Consider the following 21,416-nt stretch of genomic DNA (forward strand, 5'->3'; position numbering starts at 1 on the left):
AGTTTCTGTAACCATGTCCTTCACTACTGTCTATTAATGCTAGTTCTTTACTCCATTTTGAATTAAATGATCCCTGTGTTTTCTATAACTCTAATGAATACTTCCTTGGATAAAAGTGAGATAAACTCCAATAAACCATAGTGAGTACGACAGACATTTGAGTGTACACTGGTTTATACCTGAGTATCAAGTCCCCTGGCCCGTCCTTGTCTTCTTCCACCTCGTAGTGCTCCACCTGTTTGCTGGCGTATTGCAAGTCATGTACCCATCCGGTTAATTTCGTGCGCAGCATGTCTTTCACACGTTCCATGTCCTTAATCCAACCGTGGAGTTGCTGATCACTTGCGTGGTTACCCTGAGACACACAGAAAATAGTTCAAATTACATTCATAACATCCACAAGCAGGAGCCTGTCTTAATATACAGTTACATTTAGCACTATTACAGACACTGAAATTACTGCCAGCGCATGAGTGTAGTACATTCAGTTTTGTACAGGCATAAATACATTAATGCACAGCAGATGCCTAGTGGTTTTTTTTAAATAAATACATTTCTCAAACTGTGACATCAGATAAGAGAGGTGCAGATATTTCTTGGTAGTTGACATTACAGACGTCTGAATATATACTCCCGTGACGATGTATCCAACTGAAATGTTCTGGAGCTGCCAGCAGCGTCGAGTTCCTACGTGTAAAGCCACATGGCGTGGCTGGAACTCTGAGGAGATTCTATTCAAACTTTTGAACGATTTTCGAAAATAGAATGGCCAGACTGTTGACAAATCCGTCAAAATCCTACTCGTTACCAACGCTGTGTGAAACCTGAACACATGTTATGACCTTCTACAAACGCAACGATAGACATCAGCCGCTCCATACATGAAACGTTATCTGAGTTAATTGTGCACACACGAAATGTCAGTTTGACTCAAAATGTTGTAGTGTTTGTCTGTTGCCTGGCTGATCGCTTTTGCCGAAAATTTGCGTTTGTAGTACGTCATCTAACACGATGTCGTCTGTATCTGAACAAGTCTCGAATATTGCAGATTTGAAGGAATGTATTGACTGTCCGAGTGTTAAGATCATTTTTTCTGGACCATTTTCGGGTACGAAGTTCACATTTGTGTCACGTATTAAGGTCTATGCTCCTTTGACGTTGTACAAATTGTAGGCTTCTAAGTCACTGCAATAAAGATATGGCCATTTAAATTACATATTTTCATACTTGAAAAATCACTCACAAAAATCTATAATGTGCTGCATGTTGATTTAGAATTATGACATTTAGGTAGAAGCCAGATTTCACAGTGCAAATAAAGGAAAAAAATCTTAAAATCCATAATTGGTAACTATATAACTCTAGAAAACACTTTTCGTATTATTTTTTCTCAGTCTGTCTATTTGTCTGTCCATCTGTTAGGAATCTTTTTCTCTGGATACGTTCTGGTTATCATGTTCAAATTATGTCACATACAAAGGTATATCGACCCTTGGCGGCGTAAAAACTGTAAGCTTATAACTCACTCCAGTCAACAGATACGGACGGCCGTTTATGTCTCCTGTTTTGATAATCGAAAAGTCACTCATCGAAACCTATAGGGTGCTCTCCATTGACTTGGAATCATGAGATTTGGCAACAACTAAGTTTTCCGATACAAGAAAAACAAAAAATCTAAAACTTGTTAACTTTTAATTATATCACATAAAAAAGTCGTTTTCGATTTGGACATGCATTGTATTCATGAACTGTTGAAAGTATAACATACGAACATTATTTCATCCAAACATAAAATTGCTGTATTCATGATTTAGTACGTAAACAGAATTGTGTTATTAAATCTTCTCTCCCTACATACGTAAACTAAAGTTCTCTCCTTGCTTGTTCTTGTTTGTTTGGGCTGGGCTGAGGAAATAACGTAGAATTTCTGAACCGATCTTGGTATTCCTGGGACCAGTATCTTGCCAGTAAAGTTACAGAGTCTCGATAACAGGCAAAAATCATTGGGAATCTCGATTCCCAGGATGGGGAGTTTGTACAGAACCCTTAGTGCGTGAGTCCCTCTCGCACTTTCCCATTTTGTTTTCCTTTTTTCTATCTACCCTAGCATCACCCAGTATGTTGTTCTGGAAGGTAAGTGCTCACCACAGACATTGGTGCCGTCGGGAGTGTCTGAGAGAAGTGGGACAGAACTGCTCTTGTTCTCTGTACGTGGAGTCCCCAATCCTTTTGGGTCACACTGAAACAGGTGACAGTGGTTCCACAATAGAATGTATTGAGATGGGGAACCAATACTCGAAAGTGCATATTTATTGTGTTAAGGACATACACAGCATACACCACCTAACAACAATGTAGCTCATAGCAATTCTTCAAAGCAACGACTGTCAGTCTGAATTAATGCATGTATTACAATGATGCCTGCAGTTCTTCACACCTTTGCAAGGATCTCGGGTGTCCGTTGTGCACTCGAACAGTAGCAGCTGATAAACAGTGTACACACCTGACCACCAAACGGACCTACTGTGCACAACTGGGCTCGTAGCACTCAAGCATCGCAGTGGCGCATTAACCTGTGCCACAAGCACACCACTGACCCTGCTGTCAGCTGTCCATAGCATCAGATAGCATGTGTCGTGTTCATGGTGAGGTGTGTTTCTGTGTACAGTGCACAATGAGTAATCAAAGATGAAATGTGCAAGCACTGGGACGAACGGATTTTGAGCCCTATGTCTGCTTGTGTCAATCCAGTATGGTTCACAGCGCTGTACTTTCCAACTTCATACAGTTTGTATTGTTTGTGGATGAGGCCTCATTCATCCGTGATGTTGTTTTCAAAAGCCAAACAGACAGATCTAGAATGAGGACAACACCCACGCCACCCATATCGGAGGCCAACAGCAAAGATTCTCAGCCACGGTATTTTAGGGCATTATCCAAGATCATTCCACTTTGATGTTAATGTTTGCAAGCACCAAGCACCTGAAGAATACTCACACTCATTGTAGGACTGGAAAGGGGGGGGTCCTCTCTGATGGCCATTGCGATCGCTGGATCTTACAACCCTCGACTTCATTCTCTGAGGTTATGCCAAGATGTAGGTGTACGAAACACCTGTAGATACAGCTGAAGACCTGTTTGCCAGGGTCCAAGCTGCCCGCCTCCTGGTACAACATTGTTGCTCACGGGCGAGGCCTCCACGACGAGTGCGGCTGCTTCATGTTTCAAGATGATTAAAGGTCTAGCTGTTGTCACACGCATCGACTCAGTCTGTGTTTCGACAAGTTTCTACACAGTTGTCACTTCTGCCCAGCTGCTCAGAACAATAAAGTGTGACATGTCTCGGAAGACAGCAGCGTCATTGACTCGATTCCACTATCGCAGTAGCCGCCACGATACAGGAATAACCTGTGAGGATATGCTGACATCACTCCGAAACTGTGATCACAGAGAGAGCGTCATGCAGTCAAAGGTCGTGAGGTGGTGGTATGAATGTGGGATATTTTCAAGAACACTGCCATCCTGAATTTGGAATCATTCAACTGTATGTCAGTCCGACATCTTAAGCAAGTTTATGGTGCTGGAGAGAAAAATGGATTTACTTGTGTTGCAGATATGTGCAAATATTATTTTCTTAATAAAATTTTTGTACTTATTCAGATGCTCCGAGCTAATTTTTTACAGTTCTTTTGTCAGCTATGTTTATTTAACAGGTGACATCTGCACTCTTTTTGGAGAACTGTCGAGATGATTTCCCAAGTCTCTTCAATGTGTCGCTCTAAACGTAGCCGATCAGCAGCTACTTGCAGCCAGCATATTCCATTTCGCGCATTTCTGTCACAGCACAATCCCACTCGTTTAGTATGTGGAAGTTCTTTTCTTACGAGAAATAAACCCGTTTGTGCTGCCTTGCGTCCACGCTTGGTAAGTAATGAGAGTAGTAGCAAGTTGAGAGAGGCATGTTCAAATGTGTACCAAAACGCTGGGCACTATCGCAATGCGCTATGTGTAAGTAATGTTAGTGGGGAGAGAAGAAGCGTGATGAACTGCGACTTGAATTGCTAATCAGCGCACGCTGCGTGGCTGAAGGGGTTTGTAAACAGCCCTGCGGAGGGCGACCCGAGTCTTTCTCTCTCTCCGACTGCCAGCCAGCCCTGATATCGGAGTCAAGCGCTCGTACGGTATCCGTGACGACGATGGTGACTGCAGTCATGGCCACGCACGTTGGATAACAATGATGACGCCGCACTGTTGTCACTGTTTACCAACGACGGTGTGATGTCATTCAGCAGGGTCAGTTTGGCAGAGGATGAAAGCAAGTATACATATTTTCTATACTGTTTTTGTGTATACACTACTGACCATTAAAATTGCTACACCACGAAGAAGACGTGCTACAGACGCGAAATTTAACCGACAGGAAGAAGATGCTGTGATATGCAAATGATTAGCTTTTCAGAGCATTCACACAATGTTGGCACCGGTGGCGACACCTACAACGTGCTGACATGAGGAAAGTTTCCAACCGATTTCTCATACACAAACAGCAGTTGACCGGCGTTGCCTGGTGAAACGTTGTTATGATGCCTCGTGTAAGGAGGTGCAATGCGTACCATCACGTCTCCGACTTTGATAAAGGTCAGATTGTAGCCTATCGCGATCGCGGTTTATCGTATCGCGACATTGCTGCTCGTTTTGGTCGAGATCCAATGACTGTTAGCAGACTATTGAACCGGTGGGTTCAGGAAGGTACTACGGAATCGTGCTGGATCCCAACGGCCTCGTATCACTAGCAGTCGAGATGAGAGGCATATTATCCGCATGGCTGTAATGGATCGTGCAGCCGTGTCCAGATGGGGACGTTTTCGAGACAACAATCATCTGCACGAACAGTTCGACGACGCTTGCAGCAGCATGGACTATCATCTTGGAGACTGTGGCTGCGGTTACCCTTGACGCTGCATCACAGACAGGAGCGCCTGCTATGCTGTAGTAAACGACGAACCTGGGTGCACGAATGGCAAAACGTCATTTTTTCGGATGAATCCAGCTTCTCTTTACAGCATCATGGTGGTCGCATCCATGTTTGGCGACGTCGCGGTGAACGCACGTTGGAAGCGCGTATTCGTCATCGCCATACTGGCGTATCACCCGGCGTGATGGTATGGGGTGCCATTTGTTACACGTCTCGGTCACCCCTTGTTCGCAATGACGGCACTTTGAACAGTGGACGTTACATTGTAGATGTCTTACGACCCGTGGCTCTACCCTTCATTCGATCCATGCGAAATCCTACATTTCAGCAGGACAATTCCTGGCCGCATGTTGCAGATCCTGTACGGCCTTTCTGGATACAGAAAATGTTCGACTGCTGCCCTGGCCAGCACATTCTCCAGATCTCTCACCAATTGAAAACGTCTGGTCAATGGTGGCTGAGCAACTGGCTCGTCACAATACGCCAGTCACTACTCTTGATGAACTGTGGTCTCGTGTTGAGGCTGCATGGGCGGCTGTACCTGTACACGCCATCAAAGCTCTGTTTGACTCAATGCCCAGACGTATCAAGACCGTTATTACGGCCAGAGGTGGTTCTTCTGGGTACTGATTTCTCAGGATCTACGCACCGAAATTCCATGAAAATGTAATCACTGTCAGTTCTAGAATAATATATTTGTCCAATGAATACCCGTTTATCATCTGCAATTCTTCTTGTGTTGCAATTTTAATGGCTAGTAGTGTAAGTGATTCTTATGGGTTCTACTTCTTCCTTTCTAGCTGTGAGCAGGCGTTACTCGCTGTGGGATCTGAACCCAGCAGCTGATAATGATGATGACGATGATGATGATCTCTGGGGAACGACTTCGATTGTTCAGAGGCAGATATCGCTTATTCTACAGTACTAAATTTTTTGTTTGTTATTTTTGAGATGCTCTAGTTTGTAGATGTTCTCAATGCGAATATCGGTGTTTAGATACGACCACCAGCTACTAGTTCTTTTGCACCTGTGTTTTCGTTTGGGTATGTCCATATTCTTTCAGACACCTTCCCCTGCCGACGTCATACACCTCCTCTAGTACCCATGCTGGATATTCCCTTAATGACAAACATACCCAGTGATGATGAGTTACTGGAAGTGTATTCCAGTAATGAACATAACAACAGTTTTACTTGTAAGTACTCAGAATTTATTTTTATTATTATTCGAATACGGATTTTTATTTCTCCTTCCTTAGATACTTATAAACTGCGTCTCTTTCTCCTTCTTGTGTGCAGAGTTATTAGGAGTTCGACGTGTTGTTGAGGGGAAGAGCATTGTCCAAGTTAGGGGGAGAGCTGTCGTGACATCATGGGGTGAGTCGATACCAGAGTGGTCATACTGAGTCACTTTTCTGAGGTGCAGGAAAGGGAGTCCTGTAAGACACTCAGCTGTATGCTCTGCCTTGATCTATGTTCATAAGATTTTAATCAACTTACTGTGGGGTCCAGTTACATCTCTCTTCAAAAGTATATACTGATAACAAAAGGCATGTCCTAATGCCCAGAATCATGATGAGAGGAATTTAAATTGATTTCCATGGTTGCTTCTCGCTAGCGATGAAATTACCCTAAAAATACAAGCATACAGATACACAACAAATACCAGATATCCACTGACGGTCTAATTTCTCGTATATGGCCGCATGTTGGAAAGCCATAAGGAGAAGACAAACATTGTGTGGCACATCGACAAAGAAGTCGAGCGTAAATTAGGTGGTCCCTTCTTCTTGTCCATATTAGCTGAGAAACATCCAAAAAGTGTAGACCTGCTGCTAATCTCTGAAGGCGATAAGCAACACAGCGTTTGGATCAAATGCATGTCCCACCTACGTTCCTCTGAAATGAAAACAGAAAAGGTGCAAGACATTTTTGCTGTGGATGTCTCGTTTACCAAGAGCATGTATCTTGAAAGACCTGATTGACTGCTAGAGCCAGGAAACAATATGTGTGGAAATGCTTATCAAGGATAAACGGTTCTAGAAGTTTAAGAATGTCTCTCACCAACACTTCTGTCCCTTCGTTGTTTACGTCGATTTAGAGCGCCTCTTAGCTCCTGTGGTACAGTGTAAACCTGGTGCCTCTGCCTCCCATATCACTCTCACAAAATGATGCATACGATACCCATCAAGTCCTGTGCACTAAAATTAAAATCTTATGTCAAGGGAATAGTGCGAGATGGCTGCTCACTGAGCTTGAAAGTCTTGTACGGGATGTTTATAACATTTATAGTGACAACGTCCTCATGATCAACGTGAAGGAGAATGATGCACTGTACAAGCGGGCAGCTGATCGTTATGCCTGGGGACTGTGACTGGACAGAGGTGAGGAAGCTCCCTGTAGAGACTGTTGTCACGTAACGGGGAAGTCCCAGAGTGCAGCTGACAACCCATGTAACTTTAAGTACCAACTGCCACAGCACACAGCCATCTTTTCCACAATTTCATTGAGCATGATGCCCACTTTCTAGTTCAGCACTTTGACGGGTCTGGGTAGTAGGATGATAAGATCAGTGTCATTGCTGACACCGTTGGCAAATACATGCCGCTTCAAAGAGGATCACACCAAGAATAATGCTCCACTTCCTGGATTCACAACGCTTCATGCTCACGTCTCTTTAGAAATTTGCTGAACCAATGCGTCCTGAAGATATTTGTAGCAAAGGGAGCCACTTATCTCGATGGTGTAGAGTTTCAGCTTGTGATGGAGAAGAAGTCTTTCCATACGAATATCTGGACTCTCTAGTAAACTAAGAGGCATTTCCATAATGAATGCAAAAACCAGGCACTTGGTGAATGAATGGCAGGACGGCATCTCTGGTTTATCAGAACATGTAAAATGATGAACACCAATGTACATCTGAGCTACAACATCGAGAAGTTCTGTAGCATAGGGATGAGATTTCGTGGGATGCCATGTTAAGAAAGACACAAGCCAGCATCGAATTCTTGACCAACGTTGACATGCTTGTCTTCCTGGAACATGCGATTCACGAGTTACTTTGCCAACGTGTGCGCAGGTATGCCAAGGCAAATAACCTGCAAATGATCGAGGGGGAGTACAGGTTATCTGACGATTTCAGTATCATCCTTTACCTGGATGTAAACTGTCTCTACAGGCAAACCATGCAACAACGTCTACCATTTGGAGGGTTCTGATGGATGTCCAAAGGGGAAATCACCAGACTGAGGAAAGAGATCAAATATGTGGCTGCTGATGCTGTTGAGGGATATGTCCTAGAGGTAGAGCTGGACTATCCCACAAGTCTGCATGACAAACACGGTGATTTGCACAGCCTGAAAGACTATCACGTTAAGGACTTCGACAGGTGCCTCCTCTAGGGCACTGGCGCTGCACCACAAATGCTTATCATGAGACCTTTCGATTGAGGTTATATACTGAGGTATATGCTGCAATTCCAGCTGGAAGCAGGGCTGTCCTATCACGATCACAAGTGGTTCATCGGGGGGCATAGGTGTGGAAATCTGCTGCACCCAGACTATTTACTGATGTGTGTGGGTGGGTTTATTTGTTAGTAAAAAGATAAAAAGGTGTTCCACTTGACTGGGTGTGTGTGGAATAGTTTGATGAACTGTTTGTCACAGTTCTGACTGCATGTTTGAGATTGTGAATGTTTCATTGCACACTGCGTGAGTCCATGTGTGTGTGTGTGTGTGTGTGTGTGTGAGAGAGAGAGAGAGAGAGAGAGAGAGAGAGACAGAGTATATATTTCGTGTGGAACATGTACAATATGCATCCGTGTAAAGAAAGTATTTTATATGTTTATGGTGCGTGTGTGTGTGTGTGTGTGTGTGTGTGTGTGTGTGTGTGTGTGTGTGTATTGTTTTTGAGCTGCCATTGCTGTTGCTGTTCGAAGTATGTACACACTGAAAACTTCTCCCTCTCTCTCTCACTGAGTTACTAATAAGTGTTTAATAGACATAGACAATTAAAAAATTACCTTATTCACAAAAGAATGTGTATATTGTAATGAATCAATTACGAAATAACAAAACTGTTACGTATATAACAAATACGAGAAAAAATGGAAATTAAAAAGCTTTCAGTTGTTTTCACAATACAGTTGTTCTTCTTTTTCATATTTTTTGAATGAAATACCTCCTTTATCAGTTTTATATTGATGGCAGGAGCCAGAGAAAAATGAAATCCTTTTCGAATACAATATTTTTTAAATTTACGTACATACATACATGGCCGACCGGTTCTAGACGGGATCGCGATTTCTCGCCTCCAAGTCGTATTTGCGTACGTAGAGCTTTGCGGATGTGCGCCAGGAATACTGCACGCGCTTACGTGTGTGTGTGTGTGTGTGTGTGTGTGTGTGTGTGCGGAACGTGCGTCACGTCCTTGCTGTGACAGCGTGCGGTTAGCTGTCAGCGGGCAGCTAACATCCCGTTTGCGGTCTGAGCCGCTTCGCGCTTCCGACAGCCCGGCTGTGGGCGTCACAGCAACACAGGGCGAGGGAGGCCAGCGAGCAACACGGGCCGAGTCCACACAGTAGGGGGCCCGGCGTACGGACCGACCCAAACTCACTGTAGTGGTGACACGTGGCTGCAGTCGACTCTTACCCGTACGTCGATAAGCAGTATAGAAAACGAAAAATAAAATTCAGAATTTCCCTCGTTGTGCAGGAGCAGTGAACTGGAAGGTGGTGCACACTTTTGAATCGGCACCTTCCAATACGTTGAATCCGTCGTCCTTGCCATGGCGCCACTGCGCTTTCTGCCATCTAGACATAATCTATGCCGGCCGCTGTGGCCGAGCGGTTCTAAACGCTTCAGTCTGGAACCGCGCGACTGCTACGGTCGCAGGTTCGAATCCTGCCTCTGGCATGGATGTGTGTGATGTCCTTAGGTTTGTAAGGTTTAAGTAGTTCTAAGTTCTAGGGGACTGAAGACCTCAGACGTTAAGTCCCATAGTGCTCAGAGCCATTTGAACTATTCTGAACATCCATCCATACATACATATTTGTACACAGTATTATGTGAGAGCCCAGTGACCAGGGGCACAGGGTCAAAATCGTGAGCTGCGTCGTTACCTGGGCCACAGCACGCTTTGCCGTACAACTCTGCAGGGCTGTAGTGAAGAACCACGAGAGGAATTATCTCGAATACGAATACCTCAAGACTGCTGCAGCTGTCTGAAGACTCAAGTTTCATTCAGAAAGCAAAGTGTGTCTTTAAATCCAAACTATCTGTACAACATTGGTTTCACGGAATAACTTTTCGCAATTACACTTTTCCTAAGCAGGTGCAGTGTATGATCAACGAAGCGTATCTGCACCGCAAATGTAATAAAGAAGTCGTCCTTTAAACATTCTCACAAGCTGTGAGGTACTAACTCTACAAAATATTGGATGCGTATCAGGTAAATTGCCTTTGCTGCAGTGAAATGCTTGGATGATGGTAACGAAAACTAGATGCAATGACAGGACATGATACGATGTCTGCAGAAACCATTCTTAAATACGGAACCCGCAACTTTCAATCTTCGAAATTACCGTCCAGAAAACATCCGTAATATTTATAGGAAAAAAGATTTAATCTGCTCAGAACCTTTTCAGTTCACTAAAACAGGTATCGCCTAATTCTCTTCTGAAAGGATCCAAAATGAGGCTCACACGATACTATAGGGACTGGCACGTTGCTACATAGGCCACAAAAAGTTACACAAAGACACAGATCGTACTGCGTCCTTTTGCTTTCCATGTATACTACTGTCAGAATCCAAACAGTCATAATGCACAGTGGCCATTCCATGTGTTAAGGTTGGGTTGTTTGGCGAAGGAGACCAGACAGCGAGGTCATGGGTCACATCTGATTAGGGAAGGATGGGGAAGGAAGTCGGCCATGCCCTAAATCAGAACGGCCGGACACGGGATTGAACCGTCGTCCTCCCGAATGCGAGTCCAGTGTATGTCTTAAGACCACATTGCTGTTGTTCTCGGTTGTCGGAAAATCACTGATGGTAGTGTTCATAAATCATAGACAGAGAATTCAGACTCGATAATGGTTCGAGTTAGGCCACGAGACACGTGCAGAAAGGCTAACGACTAAGATGAATGCTCTCAGATAGCAGCATCCGGTTTCACGTCAGTCTGGCACAGATTTTCATTGGCCTTGACGCATTCACCAGATATTGCGCTTGTGACTGTAGTAGCACAGTGCCTTTAACAAAGCCACTCGCTGACGCAACATGCGCTAACTGGTGGACCTCAACTGCAGGTTTTCGTTATTGACGCGCGTCCTCTGTGGCTGCGGCGGCTGGGGCATTGCCGAGTCACACGGACAGTGCTGGCTGGCAGTGGTGAGCACAGGGGGCCACCAATGGCGTCGAGCCACAAGTGTCAGCTGCGCTATCGTCTGGTCATGGAGTCGTGGGATATGGTCACGTGAATGTTAAGGTGGGAAGAGTTTGAGCAGTTGCAACTAACTGTATAAATTATGTGGATACAGGTTAATAAGGAGATTTGAAGTTGACGAACCTCCATGTTGAGAGAAGTAATTTTATAGGCCTTCCATATGGAGTAGAGATTCTTAGGAAGAGAAGATGCTGATGGAGACTTGAAATGCCACACTGAGACTCTAGATCACTCTCCACTAAATATGAAGCTAACATGCTTCAGCTTGTAAAGCAGGATTGGATGCAAAATTATCTGAATCTGTTAAAGAAGTAGCTAGCAAATACGAGAAAAGAAAGATACAGACGATTTTCTTCGACCTCTAACCATACCGAGCTTAGCCTCCCTGTATCATAGCCCCAAAAGGCTCACAGAAGTAGAGGTTGGTTCAGAATTCTTCCAGATGGTTAGTATTAGAACTGGAGAGCCAAAGATAGCTACAGTGTGAAGAAGGTAAACTGGAAACACTCTGCAAGAACTGACCAGGTGGTGCGTGTCATTTTCTCACCCCCTGTACGTACAATACAGTTTATAAGAGAGAAGAAAAAACTCCACTTACCATACGTTCGAATGCGAGGGGAACCAACAGCTGTGAGAAGTGCGTCGCACCAAGTGAGAGCAGCTGCGCCAAGTTCTGCCAGTAGCTGGAGAGGCGTTCCCGGAAAACAGCCGCCTGGGCCTGCAGCTCTGCACAAGACGGGAGACGACGGACTGGTGAACAAGCCAGTGGATCAGACTTCTGTAGGAAGCGCAGCTTTCACTTTCTGCCCCCACAAAGTGTATGCAGGTAGCATTTACCTTTTGAAACTAGATCAATATACAATGCCAGTAATCGTATGAGTTACAGCACGGACATCTTGACCAGACGTTACAAAGCTCATATTTCAGCGACAAGTTTAAAGAGCACATCAAGCAAAGAGAGAGGAGTACCATCACCTAACGTAGATCCAGTAATAAAAATTAACCTAATGGTAGAAGTATCAAAATACCTGAAGAAGTGGAAATTTACAACTATTTAAAAAATCACCCACACAGATTGCCCAACAATAAGACAGATTTAAGAAATAAGAGACCTCGAGATAAATTCCAGTCAGTTGTATGTGCTAATAATAGAAAGTAACATAAATGAGGATGTATAGTTTGGCTATTTGACTTTGACTTACTGACAAGCATAGGACGTAAAGATTTGCACAGAATCATGTCTATGCTGGTTTTATAATATGAGTAGTCTTTACAACGTTTCCGGTGAGTTGTATGATATGTATGGTAATGAGGAAGAATTATGTCCACTCATCAAGGTTTTTATATTTAGGATGTATTTATTTTAACATAAGTAATATATTTTAGTAATTTAGTAAAAAATTGAATAAGGTGTTTTGCAAGTGTAGCTGAAAAGGCCATTCTCGGCTTAAACTTTCTAAGGACCATGGAAATGTATGACTACATTTGTACTGGTACAGTACCTTACACATTAACAGTACATTTTACAATTATATGATGACACACATAATGTTCTGTAATGTGTGACATGTATCCCATCACGTGTTTTTATCTCTTTTTTTGTACTCCTTTTTCTTCTTATTTGTCCACCGGATCAATTCATGTACGAAAGTTGTGAATGCGATTTATACCTTCGTGATGTTACTGTGGTACAAAGAATACACATGTAAAATTATATATATATATATATATATATATATATATATATATATATATATATAAAAACAAAGATGATGAGACTTACCAAACAAAAGCGCCGGCAGGTCGATAGACACACAAACAAACACAAACATACACGCACAATTCAAGCTTTCGCAACAAACGGTTGCTTCGTCAGGAAAGAGGAAGGAGAGGGAAAGACGAAAGGATGTGGGTTTTTTCGCTCCCGGGATTGGAATGACTCCTTACCCTCTCCCTAAAACCCACATCCTTTCGTCTTTCCCTCTCCTTCCCTCTTTCCTGACGAAGCAACCGTTTGTTGCGAAAGCTTGAATTGTATATATATATATATATATATATATATATATATATATATATATATATATATATATATATGATTATTATTGCCATGTTTTTATGAGCAGCCAAGCTACTGTAAGCCTTTGACGATGGATGCTATATGTACTATTAGGCACTATCACAATAAAGATATGTCTTATCTTATTTCTTTACACCAAATGCTTGTATCGTAAACAGAATTCCAAATTTTGTTAACAAATGTAAACACGATATTAAGATACTCTGGTATAAAACGTTTACTGTGGCATGTACAATCACAGCTAAGGGAAAAGAAGAAACGACTTGTGAATATGTTCCCCACCAACCGCCTCAGTTGTCGTATAAACAACATGAACAGTGATTTGAGGAGATTAATGTTAGTTATGCTAACATCAGTAACAATAAATTTACCTTATGCCGTTGCTATGATCCTTACGCTCATCTAAAGTTGATGTACACTCGGAGATGGGAGACTCAACATACAGAGACAACAGTGGGATATACACACGTCAGAAGATTCGTAAATTTTGACACCTCCAGTGGCCCAATGCAAGTGACGTACAGTTTATAGCATTTGTTGTAATATAACTGCCTCATGGATGGGAGGATAGTGGCGTTCTATACATGCCATCTGCACTTCACTTTTCGGTTATTGCTGTATACCTGTATAAAGGGCATAGGATCGAAAATGTAGTCGTGAAAACAAATTATGTTACAGTTAATGGCAGACACAACGTCTTTAAGAAAAATACTGCATTGTTTTTATGCCTGTGCCAGATTTTTGGCATTTCGTTCTTATGCGAGCCTATTTTCAGTACAAAAAAGACATTGCCACAGATGGAGAATGATGTGTGTACCCGATGTTTGTTCTGTTCCTAATGCTATTGGAATTACTCAGCGCAAATCAAAAAAGAGAAAGTCCAAAGAACGTGCATCTTAATGACTTTGTAAAAAAAACGAATCATCGGCATGAGGGACTTGAGAGCATCGTACCGACACATTACACTGGCATCTGGCTGTAGGGCAACGACTGCAGAATGTATAGCCACGGGTTGGGGTGGAGACAACAGATTGCTGAGAAGTTCACCAGCCATCACAGACAGACCGGTGTAACCTGGGTTGAGATCTGTGGCTACCACTGACACCACACAACAAGCAGCATAGTGTAGGGCGTTCTGTGGTGTTCAGTGGCGGGAGTCGCTTTTGCCTGTGGCGATCAGGTCGACGCTGCTCTGTCCTCAGGTGGCCTCGTGAGACGTCACGGGAAGCAGCGGTCATCGAGATGCCTACCTCTCCAGCCCACAGAAACAAACAGGGGTTAGGAAGACTCGCGATCAAATCATGTGGAAGGCATGTGGAAGAGTTCTTAGGAATTTCGAAAATTTGGAAGCCAAATTATTATTCAGACTGGTTCTCCAGATAAACAATCAGCACCTCTTGAAAATATCATTCACATACTTCTGTATGTTCAAGGACAAATAAGTGCGAGGACATCCACACAATTACCTAAAGAGCTCTCACACTCAAGTTGCTGACAAGAATATGTATATAAGAGGAAAAGGTGCTAGATGACGATCAATTTCGTTTTAGGAAAGATAAAGGCATCAGCGAAGGACTTCTCAGTTGGCGATTGATGATTAAAGCGAGACTTAAGGAAAATCTAGGCATGTCCGTAGGATTTGTAGTTAGATAAAAATCGTACGATAATTTAAAATGTTGCAGGATTTCCGAAACTCTAAGGAAAATGGGTGTAACCTCTAGGGAAAGAAGGGTTACGTGCAATTTGTACATCAAACAAGAGGATAAAGTAGGAAGACCAATAACAAACAGATTAGGTTAGGAAAGGTAAAAGACATACGTCTAATCGCCCCTACGATTCAATCTGTACATCGAAGAAGCAATGACGGAATTAAAAATAGGGTTCAGAAATGGAATTAAAATTCATGTTGAAAGGTTATCAGTGACAGAAATAGCTGATGTCGTTGCTGTTCTCAATGGAAGTCAGAGGTAACAGTAGGAGATGTTGAGTAGAATGAACAATCTAATGGGTAGACTCTATGAATTAAGACTAAACCAAAGAAAGATTAAATTAGTGATGTCTAGCAGAAATCAGATCAGTGTTCAACTTGTCAGAATTGTAGACAAGGATCAAGACGAACTGAAAGAATTCTGCTACCTTGAGGACAAAGTAGCCAGCTGAAGTGGCCGTGCGGTTCTAGGCGGTGCAGTCTGGAACCGCGAGACTGCTACGGTCGCAGGTTCGAATCCTGCCTCGGGCATGGATGTGTGTGACGTCCTTAGGTTAGTTAGGTTTAACTAGTTCTAAGTTCTAGGGGACTAATGACCTCAGAAGTTGAGTCCCATAGTTCTCAGAGCCATTTTAACGAAGGACAAACTAACTCACAATAGAAAAATGAAAGAGAACATAAAGAGTAGAGAAGAACATTCAAAGAGGATGTTCACGGCCAAACGAAGTCAACTAACATCAACTGTCAGTTTTGTAACAACGAAATCAAACAATCATTGATAAAATTATTTAATAGGAAAGATAAAAGAATCGACTCACGAAGCAGCGGCAGAACACACATAGAAACTGTTGTGATTGGCAAGCTTTCGGAGCCAGTGGCTCCTTCTGCAGGTAAAAGGGTTGAAACGGAAGGAAGAAGGGTTAAGGAAAAGGACTGGACAGGTCTAGGAAAAGGGGTAGATTTTGGGAAAGTCACCCAGAACCGCGGGTCAGAGGAGTCTTACCGTACAAGATGAGAAGGAATGTTGGGGACCGAATCCAGGGAGCTTAAAGGTGGAAGATAGGGTAATACAAGACAGAGATTACTGCTAAAACATTGATCTCGAGTTAACAAGAGTGTGTCCTCCTACAATAGCCCTGTAACTGGCAAAACATATTCTATCAAAGGGAGAGCCAGCTGCGAAAAGATACAAGTCATATTCCAGCTACTACATAAACACTGTTTAGCCTTCTACACAGGCATGACTACCATCACATTATCAATTAGGATGAATGGGCATAGGCTGAGGGTATATACTGGTAACTCACAATATCCTGTTGCAGAGCATGCTCTACAACATGACATTCGTGACACCAGCGCCTGTTTCACCACCTGGATTCCTCCCCCAGGCACCAGTACCTCAGGACTCCGTAGGTGAGAACTAACTCTACAACGTGTCCTTGGTTCTCCCCATCCAGCTTTTTACCACTGCAACTACTCTTTGCTTCACTCCGTTTCAGTTTCCTGCATCTTTCATTGTCATTCCCATCTATTTTTCACCGCCCCCATCCCACCTCTGTTATGTACAATGTGCTTACCTTCTCACTCTTAATAACTTGTGATCAATGTTATAGCAGTAATCTCTGTCGTGCATATCACCTTGTCTTAAGCTCTTAGGTTTTCAAATCCCGTCCGATGCAGTCTTCAACATTTAGTCTTCCCTTCTCATCTCGTACAGTAAGTTTCCCCTGACCCACAGTTCTGGGTGACTTTCCCAAAATCTACCCCTTAAGTTCTGAGCACAGTATTCTATGAAAGTGAAACATGGACAGTGGGAATACCGGGACGGAAGAGAATCGAAGCGTTTGAGATGTGGTGCTAGAAAAGAATGTCGAAAACTAGATGGACTGATAAAAGAAAAAATGATGAGGTTCTCAGCAGAATCGGTGAAGAATGGAACATACCAAACGCTTTGGTAGGAAGATGGGACAGTATTTTGTTCTTGGTCATGCAACCTTATTGTTTCCTCTTGGTTCTTGTACGTATCACCTGTCTTTCTTTGCAACTTACTCCCATTTTTCTCAATATTTCGAACATCTTGCAGAAGTTTACATTTACGGATGCTTTTTCTAGGTCTATAGGGTCTATGAATGTGGCCATTTTGTTTTCCAAGTTTTGCTTCCCTCATCAGTTACAATGTCAGATGTGCCGCTCCCGCGTGCTAATAGCCTTCTGACAGTCAAAGTGATCGTCATCTATCATCTTCTCTATTATCTTTTCCATTCCTCTGTATATATTAGTCCTGTCGACAAATTCCATACATGAGGTGTTATGCTAGTTGTGCGATAGGCCTGCAAGTTTCTGCTCTTATCTTCATGGTTGTGTCTAATGGTATACCACCATTCTCGTATATTCTAGACGCCAACTTCAACAACTCTTGGTTGACACTTTCGCCAATGATTTGCTGATCAATTGCTGTATTTTTTTCTGTTTCCCAAGGTTTCTTTTCCGTTAGCTCCTTATATCTATCTTTGTTTGTCCAATTTCTACGATGCTCTTTTCATAGGTGTCCATTTCTGTTCAAATGAACTGCCTGTGTGGTATTCATTAACGTAATATCTACAGCCCAAGAGAAATTCAAATGAATTTCGTGATTGCTTTGCACTTTAGTGTCCCACTCCTTTCCGCATTTTGTTCTTCCAGACCATTCTCTTAAACTTCAATCCACTCTTCATCGTAATTCAGTTGACATCTGAGCTTATGTCTGGCCCTAGGAGTGCCAAACAATCGAAGAGCAGGATTTAGAAAACGATAGATTTCGACTTCTAGACATAGATAATCGGACAATTCTTCCCATAAATACAGATGTACGAGTATTAACAAGAGCCTCACCAGGAGGTTACCTCACATGGAACTTTCCTGTGCCTTGATCCTTTTCGAAGCATACCTCCCGTGGGGAAGCGAGAGTTTTCTATAGCTACCGACGATTGCGAGTTAAAACAAAGAGCGACAGAGGGAGAGAGAAAGGGACTCCCCTCTCTTCCACTCCGCTCCAAGGCCAAACGTCGTGTACAATCATGACTGTTTGTACTGAAGCAATAATGTTATGTAATTGCAGTATGTAAAGTTTTGATATTTTTATCATTATGTAATTTGTTAAAAGAAAGGCGAACAAACATGTAAAAGTAATGCATCCACAGTTTGAAACAGTTACACTGTTTTACATGTAAGTCAACTTAAAGATGCAGAGCTACAATTTTGTACTATGTGTATTCTGATATAAAGCATAACATGTGGAATTTATGAAACCCCATACATTAATTTCTGTCATCAGTGATAATACCTGCTACAGTTGCAAAATTATACATCAGCAGTTGATTTTATCACTGGGATGTGTATCAACAGTTGCGCATGTCCCATCAAGCGAAACGTGTGTTCTTATGTGCATCCATTGTTGTTGTTGTTGTTGTTATTAGCAGAAGTAGTATAATTATCACTACCGTGTGCTGCCCGTGTAATTCGCATGCCGTAATGTTGACTCATTGAGATGTTAGGTTATATATAAGAGAGTGCACGAATGCCTTAATTTTATCAGGTGAAATAAACGCGTCGTTTCTTGCGACTCTTAGTGTCTGTTCTGCTGGGGTTGGCATCGTGTAGTGGATCCCCGTACGCTCTGTAGCGTAAAAGTTACAGTACCTTCCTGCATTGTCACTTTTATCGCAACGACAATGAACGGGAGTGTTAAAACGTCACGTGTCAGAGATCTGTGCTGAAGTTTAGTGAGCGAGCAGTCTAGATCGCATCACATCGCATAGTGATTTTTTAATCCGGACCTGTGCGCTACCTTCATGCTGAGTGTTCTGGGGACGCTCCCAAGACAGCAGCCGTGTTCACAGACCGCATGGACACGCTCCTGGCTTGACGACCACTCAGCCATCCTGCCGCATCCGGACATGCCCGCTAAGCCATCCGGTCTCAGCCTCACAGCAAATGTCTGGCTCCAGCATGTGGACAGGGGCGGTCTCAACGTCCCTGCGATCTAGCGGCTCTACGGGACCTGTCGAGTGACGTAAGCTGAACACTACACAACTGGAGAGACTCGTGGACTCTCTTTGTCGGCGAACTCAGACCCTTGTCGAGGCTAGAGGCGGTGTGCTCTACTGATGTGTCAGCATGATCTCTCCTTATCTGACATCGAATGAAATCTGTCCTCAACCTTCATGTTTATAACTTGTAACCTTCCAAGTAAACATAACTAACTCGACCTTGTTTTGTAAGGAGAAACACGTACACTTGCAAGTTCTCAACCGTAGATACCAAACACCCGCCCTCTCTTAAAATAAATGGCCATACTTAAGATAATACTCATTTTAGACGTCTGGAATGCAGAGTTTTTAAAGTTCTGTAGGTGCAGGTTGCCTGCCACTGGCTCCGCCCCACTGCAGCTGCCTGATGCACGAGTGCAGAGTACTGTGCAGGGGGGTGACGTCCAGAGCCCTCAGACCCGTTTCATGTCGCAAGTGTGGGAAGACGTGTGTGGAGCCGGTCACGACTGCCCCATGTGTTTCGAAACTTTGTTCTTCAAGTAGATGTTATTTAACATGAAAAACGGGTAAGCAATATGAGCATATAGTATTTCAGTGCCATGCGCATATATGGTCAACACTGTTTAGCAATATTATAGGACGTATTCTGCAGCAGTTTTTTTATAAAACACACGCACGCACACACACACACACACACACACACACACACACACACACACGCACACACACACACACACACACACACACACACTCACACAAACACACACACACACACAGATCTCTGTTACGGACAGAGGCAAGATAAAATCTGACAATATTACCTCTTCAAAGCAAGCTTCCTAAACAGTCAGTTCGTGATTTTACGTCTCCGTCGCATTGTGCCAATGAAGTTGTTTGACGAAAATGATCGTGGTGAAAGGGTATCGTCATCATTGTCACCACCATCCTCTCATAAAGAATAGTCTAACGTCAATCAACTATTCTTCTCTCCATTTAACGGGTCTTCTGTATGACCGCCGCAACTAAATCCCAAGGTACAAATAGTAGCACAAAGAAACGCTCATAGAGTTTCTTTTGCCTCGTGTAAGAGTTAGTCGAATAGCCACATATAACGACGCTTACCGGTCAAAACTGTAGCGAGCTTTGACGTTTAAACGTGGCAATTTGACCGTCACTGTATACTGCTCCTGGAGGTGCCACACTGTCGCTTGTCGGTTCACCGGCACTACAAACGCGAACCTCTAACTCACCGTACCGTACAGTAGTTCGAGCTCCGACAATGGGCGAACGCAGCGGAGCGTGCCAGAAACAAGTGGTACACGAGCGTTGAAAAGCTATGTGTTCAGAAGGTTTTAACTGCGGACAGTCATAATCGTGGCGCAAATCTCCGCGCTACATAGACAGCTGGGGCTCACACCTGGCAAGTGTGCGTTTTGTATATCAGACCAGGTTGGTGATCTTCTCTTGTTAGATGCAATCGGTTGTGATTAGGTAACTGTTTCTTTTCTTCAGTGTGATTATTATTTAGTTCTTATGTTTTTATTTCTGTGCACTTTAATTAGAACAGAATTTTCAAATGTGATGCAGCTCCATCACCATGTGTTGATTAACTTCGACGAGAGTATTTATAGAAAACCTAAATGAGCACATTACGCTTTATTTAACAATAACGAACTTCCAAATAATATACTCACCAGGTTTATCCCTCCACTCATACTGAAGATGACGAAACCACTCACAATTCACCCTGCTGACCGAGGCTCTTGTGATGCGTCGAACAGCATGCACTGACTGGGACAGGATATGATGCCTCAGATCATCCGTTTGCAGCGTTGTCATGTTCCATTCGATGTTGTTCAACCTTTCAAAATAAAATGCAGTCAGCTTATGTGACAGATGATATTCTGAAACTTGACTGTATTTTATAGACTAGATTAGTGAAAACTAAACTGAACTCTCCGTTCTCCTGCTTTTACGTTTCCCATTGATAGAGGTTGCCAGCCCATTAGAGACGAATCGAGGTGTCAGACAGGAATTGTTGCGTACATTACGACTGGTATGCGAGTCTGCTAACATATTCTGGCGAGCTGATCATTTCTGATGAAATACAAGAATTCGCATACAAACATGCAGCCAGAACTATGATTGGACAAGCACAGCAGACCGCCTTCAAAGGCATGGACTGGG

The 21,416-nt window shown here is 43.1% G+C and overlaps 1 protein-coding gene across 1 annotated transcript in view; it reads right to left on the bottom strand.

Annotated features, from left to right (window-relative positions):
- LOC124741129 overlaps nt 1-21,068 on the bottom strand; it is a 43,069-nt gene extending 22,001 nt beyond the window's left edge. Inside the window, exons 1-3 of the mRNA XM_047248658.1 lie at nt 20,924-21,068; nt 12,015-12,142; nt 180-355 (exon numbers count right to left, since the gene is read on the bottom strand). Coding sequence (XP_047104614.1) covers nt 180-355; nt 12,015-12,142; nt 20,924-21,068 — 449 coding nt within the window. The remainder of the gene's footprint in view (nt 1-179; nt 356-12,014; nt 12,143-20,923) is intronic.
- Nucleotides 21,069-21,416: the final 348 nt, after the last annotated feature.

The sequence above is a fragment of the Schistocerca piceifrons genome, unplaced genomic scaffold (genome assembly GCF_021461385.2).
Source record: "Schistocerca piceifrons isolate TAMUIC-IGC-003096 unplaced genomic scaffold, iqSchPice1.1 HiC_scaffold_1871, whole genome shotgun sequence".
In the NCBI taxonomy this organism is placed as follows: domain Eukaryota; kingdom Metazoa; phylum Arthropoda; class Insecta; order Orthoptera; family Acrididae; genus Schistocerca; species Schistocerca piceifrons.